The sequence below is a fragment of the Hydra vulgaris genome, chromosome 13, assembly GCF_038396675.1.
Source record: "Hydra vulgaris chromosome 13, alternate assembly HydraT2T_AEP".
Taxonomy (NCBI): Eukaryota; Metazoa; Cnidaria; class Hydrozoa; order Anthoathecata; family Hydridae; genus Hydra; species Hydra vulgaris.
Window position 1 is genome coordinate 11,886,732 of NC_088932.1, and position 8,667 is coordinate 11,895,398.

Below are 8,667 nucleotides of genomic sequence, written 5' to 3' on the forward strand. Positions count from 1 at the left end.
TGGGATATATTTATTTAAATAAATTATTTACACTTGCAACCGCTTCTTTACTCAAACTGTGATCCTTAAAACAGGTATCAGGATCAGGTATCTTTTATGACCCAGGGTCATACAAAAATACTCCCCCCCCCCTCATTTATTTTTCAAATTAGGGAAAATTCTACCCAATATCCCTAAATTGCAGAAATCTGAATTAACTGTCCTTTTCCTGACCTGACACTCTGTATTAGTATCAACAAAATATTAATTTATTGCATATACTATATGGTATACTAGATAAGGGTGTTAGCTAGCACAATGGCACATTTCCTATGGTTTTAAATTCCCAAAATTCAATGAATTTCTAATTTTTTGTAGAACAATAACAGTAAATATTCCGAATATTGCAAAAACGCTGTTTAAAATAAATTCCTGGCTAACACCCAGTAAATATATTTAGTTTATTACACCACATAAACATGTATTACTTACTCTACCAAGGTTATTTAACTTTGAAATATAGCACCCTTTTGATATGCTTGTTCCATAAATAACAGAGCTAATATCAGAACGTCAACGCTTGCAGAGCTAAGTATTATTTGAATCGTAATCAACTATAAAATGATTTATTACAGGTGTTGAAGAGCATGGTAAAACCTCAAATGAAGATTCAACTTCACTTGTTTTTCTATCAATGTAATTGTTAAATGAGTTTAGACAATTTCAACCTGTTTCAGATCCAGTAAAAGTGGATAATTCTAATTCATCATCACTTGAAAAATCACTAGTAGTTTCAGAGTAAATCATCATTTTTGGCAAAGAAGTTCGATTATAGGCAACATTTGATTTTCGTTTTCTTGAGCGTGAATACACTTTTTGCATTCTATAAAAATACATATATACAAATATAACATTTTTTCATATATTTTATAAATTAATTTTTTTAAATTTTTATAACTAAATTATTTAATTTATATAAAACAGTAAAAACAAATCATAAAAACAGTATAAAACATTAAAAAAAATAATAACAAAATCATTCTGTATATATATATATATATATATATATATATATATATATATATATATATATATATATATATATATGTGTGTATATATATATATTTATATATAAATTAAAATAGAAAGATATTGATTATTGATTAGGATATATAGTTTATCCGTTAAATGAAATGAAGTAATTTTTTTTTTTTAAGGTTACATAAAATCTTAGACTAGATATATTATTTGCAAAAAAGTAAAAACAAACTCAAGTAAAAAATGTAAAAAAAAACTCTCTTGGTTCATCTCCAAAAACACTTAAAAAATGTGGCGCAAAATAATTAACCGACGACTGAAAGAGATTTTAAGAAAATGTAACTTAATCTAAATCTTACTAAGATCTTAGCAAGATCTTGTTAAGATATTTATAAAATTTGTAGTTTTTCCTCGCATTCATTTCTTATAAAGATCTTAGCAAGATCTTTTAAGATCTGTATAAGATTTGTAGTTTTTTCCTTCATTTATTTCTTAATAAGATCTTAGCAAGATCTTGATAAGACCTTAACAAGTTATTCAAAGAAATATTTCTGACAAAACTTATTAAGATACTAATAAGTTCTTACTAATTTATATAAGATAAGAAAGATCTTACAGATCTTAATAAGATTTGCAAGATTCGTCGCTCTGGGTATCTAATAATTCTTCTTGTGTTTTTATATTTTATTTTCTTGAAGTTTTATAAAATATTGATTACAATAATAAACAAAATAAATGTAACAGTTGTAAAAATATTAAAATTATTACCATATAACTAATTGCAATTTGAATAAGAGTATTAGTTTAGATTTCATTAAAATGAGTTTAGAATATTAGTTTAAAATTCATTAGAATTGCAGCAGCATTAGATTTTTATATTTGCTTACATTTTTATATTTGTATTTTTAATGTTTTGAAAACTCTGCTCTTAGGGCTGTTAGCACGTAATGTTTAATAATCTAAGATTTTATGATATAAAAGAGGTATTTTTAACAATTATCAAGAATTTTTAACAGTTTTCAAGAAAATCCATATAAAAAAATTTAATTTTACTATAATTCATATATGACACCTTTTGGATCTTTAATCACCTTCTACAACATGACAAAAGCCCTTGTAACATAGTTGCATGGTGAACGGCATATTGTGTAAATTCCGTATGATCCATTAATTAGACTATGTGAACACACACATCCTAAGGGTTGCTTTTGTTTTGGTTTTTATGTGCGTAATTGTGCTAATGTAAACTATGCTCATTACAGCTAATGCTAAAGTCTGCACATGCTAATTTATTTTACTTTTTGATCAAATAAATCCTTCTTTTCAACAAGTTAAGATTACAATTTTGCAAAAAGATACAATATAACAATCGTTAAGGAATTCAATTTTGGTATTTTTTGATCTGCAGTAAGTGCGTTAAAGGTTTTTAACTGTCCTAAACCCGTTAGTGAACATTATTATGCAAGTACATATATATATATATACATATATATATATATATATATATATATATATATATATATATATATATATATATATATATATATATATATATATATATATATATATATACATATATATATATATATATATATATATATATATATATATATATATTAAAAATGTTGTTATATCTTGCTACATTATTTGGAAATGCAATAGACGACAAGCATAAACAAGCGCAAACGTAAAAATAATGTACGTTTGCAAGTTCTTTCGATGCGGCATAGCGCATCGAAAGAACTTGCAAACCTTTTGCCAGGTTTGCAAGTTTTTTTCTTTCGATGCGCTATGCCGCTTGTTTATGCTTGTCGTCTATTGCATTTCCAAATAATGTAGCAAGATATAACAAAATTTTTAAAATAAAAATCTCATCAAGCTATAAAAAGATTCCCTTACCCTTGTTTTCCGAGATAGATAGCTTAGTAATAATTAACTTCTGAATTTCCGACCATCTTTTATTGGTAGTCTGCTCGCGTTTGTTTACAAAATGACATATCGTTATTAAATTTGTAGGCAGCGTCTATTTAAATGTATGATTAATAGTTTTTAATAGATAAAATAATTTTGTGACTACGACAAAATTTTCCTCAAATTATTCAACTAAACTTTAAGTTATGTTGTGTAATGAGTCTATACGCAATCAATAGTTAAGAAAAAAAGCAAATCCATTTCAGATTTGAGGTATTTTTTTTTTAATAACGCTTTTCCATTAACTCTTTATATTCTGCGCTTTAATTCAGAAGATTTTATTTAGAATAATATCAGTATCTGCCCGACAGTGTTATTTCCGCCAGAAGAATAGCAGTCAAGTTTGTAATACGGCAACTCTAGCTTGACGTAACTAAAAGTAAATACTCGCCGGACGTATATCCCTATCAGTATTTGTCCGGTTGGTCACGTGGTATGCTCGCCGGACGAATATATTATTATTATTATTTCAGTTTACAAAGTCAGTCGTTATACAATTAAATAAACTGTTAAAATACTTTTACAAATATATAAATATAGCAGACTAACAATATAAACTAGGTTTCCGAAAGAAGATCACAAGGATCTTGTCATCGGGACCTTATAAAATATAATAAAATATATAGTTTTTTACATCTTTTTAAATATTTTTTTTATTTACAATAATTGTGAAGTGCAAGGTATTATGAAGAACACATATATATTAATCTTTTACACGAATTAAACTGTAAATAATATAAACTAGCAAAATTTTGTAAACAATATAAAATACAAAACGTGAGAAAAAAAATAAGAAAAAAAAGTTCACAAGTTAAGTTAAAATAACAAAAAACTAAATTTTGTTCAAGTGATTAGTAATATTGTAAAATGTTATCTTGAGAAAGAATAAAATTTTTTGCTTTGTTTTTAAAAAGATGAAGAGAATTAGTTAGATCAAAATCAAAATTTGGCAAAACTAGTTTATTCCACAGGTGTGGCGCACGATAGGCAAGGCAGAATTGATTAAAATTTGTGTGACAAAAAAGTTTTTCTAAAAAGTTTATGCTTCTAAGTTCGTATTTGTTGGTTGGTTTAAAATTAAAGAGATCTTTAAAGACTGGAGGAGATAGATTGTTTTTCCACATATAAACAAAACATAAAATTTTAAAGACGTTGAGTTCATATATATTTAAAATTCTCATTTCAATAAAGTAAGGTTTACAATGAGAAAAACGATCAGCAAAGTTTATTATGCGAATTGCCCGTTTCTGACAGCGATAAAGACGTTGTAGTTTACTTTTTTCAGTGCTTCCCCAGGCAATATTTGCATAGTTTAAGTAACAATGAATAAATGAGAAATAGAGTTGTCTTAAATTTATCTTATTGAGATAATTTCGAGCTTTGTATAAAACTCCAATGTTTTTAGAGACTTTAGAGCATATATAATTAATGTGTTGATTCCAAGTAATGTTCTCATCGAGATAAACACCTAGAAATTTGGTGACGGGATCTCTTTTAATTTCAATATTGTCAATAAAGATTTAAGGCAAGCTTGAGGCTAAGGAATTTTTTTTCTTAAGCAAATGAAAAAGTGTCCATTTAGTTTTTTCGGTGTTTAGTGTTAGTTTATTAGATTTGAACCAGTGGGATAAATTTTCAAGTTCTTTATTTGCTGTAGTTCGTTAACATCACTCTTAGAGTTTGTTAACATCACTCTTAGAGACAAATAAATTAGTATCATCTGTGAACATGATGCTCATCAGATTAGTTGCTTTATTTAGATCGTTTATATAGATTAAAAAAAGGAGTGGTCCAAAGATTGAACCTTGTGGAACCTTGCATGTTATATTTAGACAATTGTTTTGATAGCTGTCATTACCAATAACAAATTGTTTTCTATTCGATAAGTGACTTTTGAACCACCTTAACACTTGTTTATTTATTACATAGTATTTCAGCTTTTCAAGTAAAATGTGATGGTTGACCGTATCGAAGGCTTTCGATAGGTCAATAAAAATACCTAAAGTATATTTTGATTGTTCAAAAGATTTTAAGATTTCATTTACAACTTGGATGATGGCATGCTCCGTTTAGTTATCTTTTTTAAAACCAAACTGATTAGGGTATAGTAAGTTATTTTTGTCAAGATGTTTGTATACTCTGTTACACATAATTCTTTCTAAAACTTTCGAAAATATAGAAAGCACAGAGAATGGGCGGTAATTTGTTATTTTAGATTGATCGCCCTCTTTATAAATAGGAGTCACTTTAGCAATTTTTAATTGCTCTGGAAAAATTCCTTGTTTAATTGATGCGCTAAAAACTTTAAAGAGAACATCTTTTAATTGCTCGAAACAATCTATAATCACGTTTCCGTTTATTTAATCTGATCCACATGGTTTATTCTTTTTATTAGATTTGAATGCCCTTTCAAGTTCTTCAGTTGATAAATTAGAGGACAACTCATCAGAGCATACGTACTTATCCAATGGTAATAAGAAGTCACTAAATAAGGCTTTGGTATTGGGGATCTTAATTGATAGTTTAGGACCTATTTCAGTGAAAAATTTATTAAATTCATGTAATGTTGCATTTGGTTCAAATATAACAGTGTTATCAATTTTAATCATTTGTGGTAGAAAACCTAAGCATGATTTTTTTTCCAGTAATTTACTTCATTATTTCCCAAATGCGCTTTGTGTTATTTTTAAATTTGTTAATTAATTCTGAATAATAATTTTTTTTAAGTTTTAACGAATTTTCTCAAACAAATATTTATAATTTTTGTAAATTTTTTCGTTTGCAGTTGTTTTTGTTTTAAGAAAAGTTATATACAACTTTTGCTTGATTTTCGATGATTTTTTTAATCCCTTGGTAATCCAAGGAGAAATCAAACTCTTAGGTTTTGTAATTATTTCGACAAAGGGAAAGTTAGCGTCATATACCAAATAAAAAGTTTTGAAAAAAATTTCATATACGTCATTTGCATTATCATTAATGTTTATATTACTCCAATTTAGTAAAGATAGCTGGTCTATGAATGAGTTAAAGTTATTCTGATTAAAAATTCGTTTCTTTTTACTTTTTTTTTGTCAATTTTTTTTTCTGTATAGGTGTTAATTGTAACGAAAATGGGAAAATGGTCTGTTATATCAGTTTTTAAAATACCTTTTTGCAAATCATTATTAAAAATATCTGTTGAAATAATGTTATCAATAAGAGTCGCTGAGTTTTTTGTTACTCTAGTAGGTCGATTGATGAGGGGGATTGATCATGTTTTAAAAATTGTGTCATAAAAACATTTTACTTTGTAGTCATTATTATAAAGAAAACAATTCATATTATAGTCCCCCAGTAAAATATTTTTTTTCTTTTCCGCGTCGCCTTTTTTAATAATTTGTTGTAAAAACATGCTTAGGTTTTCGTAACAACAGCTAATCAATAGGTTTTTTGTTTTTTTTGTTTTCAATTTCAATTTTTAAAATTTCTTTTTCGCAGTCAGAAACGCTCAACTCGCGTCTAAGCCTTAGTGTTTCATGTGCGTAAATTAAAATTCCACCACCTCGTTTGTTTGTTTGTCTCTCTAATAAAATTATGTTAAAGTGCGGGATTTGAAAAGCGCTATTTAGATCTTTTAAAGTTATCCAAGTTTCTGTTAGGCATATTATATTAAAAAGATTTTTTGTTTCTTCTAATAGATTTAAAAGTTTATCAAAGTTACGATTTAAACTTCTTATGTTGAGGTGGAGAATTCTAATTTGATTAGAATTTTTGTCAATAACATTCTTAAAAAGAAACCCTTCTAATTCGCTTGGAAAAAGATACGAACAATCTGAAAAATTCTCAGAATAAAAATTACTGTCGGGGTCTAAGTTTTCATCCAAGGAAAAAAATTCTTTTTCAAAGAAATTAAAAGCAAGAGATTCAAAATTATTTAATGCATCCATGATTGTTTAAAATATGCTCAAAAGATTTCCTTTTAAGAATGCGTATTTTAGTTTACTTTTTTTCTATCATTCTCAAAAATAGTATTTTTAAAGAAAATAATTTTATCGTATCGAACAGAAACATTCTCACCGTTTAAGCGTCTTCGTTTAACATCGGCAAACAATTTTTTTCTAATCGAAACGGTCTCTAGCGAAAAGTCTTCGTTGATGAAGATATTAGTGCTTTTAAGTCGACTCGATTCTTGTAAAATCTTCACTTTGTCTTTGTATCTTTGGAGCTTGATAATTATTGTCCGAGATCTTCCGTCTGTCTTCTGTCCGGTACGATGTGCACGCTCGATTTCAATGTCTTTAATTCCAAGTTGTTGCTGGAAAAGCAAATGAACTTTTTCTTCCGTTTGTCCCCACGTTTCTTTTTTATCTTCGTTTAAGCCATCTATTCGCAAATTATTTCTGCGCGATCGATCTTCAAACTTACGATGTTTATCTTTTAAAATTTCGTTTTCAACTCTTCCATTCTCTAGTTGATTTCTTTGGTGTTCAAATTGTTCTTTAACAAATTTTTCGTTGAAGTTCAAACTTTCAGCCATATCTACAATTTGTTTTTCAAACTTTTTTATTTTAACTATATTTTCGTTAGTGTTTTTTTCGATTCCATCTAATCTTTCATTTATGATTTTAAGATTTCCACTAATAATATCTAAAACTATTTGTTCGTGTTTTTTGAACATTGCTACTGTTTCTCTTTTGAACTCGCTAAACATTTCTTTTTTAAATTCATTAAACATGTCTTTAAACAATTTCTTTATTTCTTGTGTAGTTATTGCCATAGTTAATTTTAAAGTTGCCAAGTTGGTTTATAAAGATGATAGTTATATATATATATATATATATATATTATTAAACTCTTTTTATTTTACAGTTGAAGAGCTTCAAAAAAACGCGTCCGTTCGCTTCAAGTAACAATGCGCAATCTCCGTCGCTATAAGTCCGTTCAGTCACGTGATATATCGCTGGACAAATAGTGCAGAAGATATATGCCTGGTCGCCGGACGCGTAGACACTGCATATTTTATATTCTTAGGAAAAATAATAAGGAATAGAAAAATTAAAAAAAATTCTTCTGGAATTTGTCAAAAGAATGTTGTGTTATGCTTCATTTTAAGGTATCTGAATATGTATTTATTAGATATTTTTAATTTTGTTTTTAAATGGTTTCATCTTTTTCATTACAATGTTCTGAATTGTAGTCTGCATTCTTTGTTACATTAAAAAGAATTGATGCTAATAAATCTTGTTTTATAGTTGTTAAAGGTTTGCATATAGGTTTATATTATGCTCAAAGTTATAAAGTTTTTGATTAATACGTTTATGTGGTGATATATGTTATATGGTTGTTTTAAAAATGTCTTTATATAAACGTGTTTTTATAATAGTATGAAATGTATTTTATTTAATTTGTATATGATTGTTTAATGAGGTGTTTTTATATTTTATATAATATTTAAAAAATATTGCGTTGTATAGTTAGTATAACTATAAATCACAATATATTTGATATATAGATCTAGATCAAGATTCGTCAACCTCACTAGTTACGCGGTGTTACTGCTTTAGGTCTAAGTGTTGTCTAGCCTTCAATATAACTATTCTGAAAGTACATAACACTATCTTTGATAATTTTTTGCGTAACGTTGTTACCTTTAGCTTACCTTTATGTCAGTGTCTATTGTTAAAAATGATTATTAGTTAG

General features: G+C 27.0%; 1 protein-coding gene across 1 annotated transcript; it reads right to left on the reverse strand.

The window, feature by feature from the left end:
- Positions 1-6,961: 6,961 nt before the first annotated feature.
- Positions 6,962-7,744, reverse strand: LOC136089650 (uncharacterized). Its single transcript, XM_065815702.1, has one exon. The coding sequence runs from the start codon at positions 7,742-7,744 to the stop codon at positions 6,962-6,964; it is 783 nt and encodes a 260-aa protein (XP_065671774.1).
- Positions 7,745-8,667: the final 923 nt, after the last annotated feature.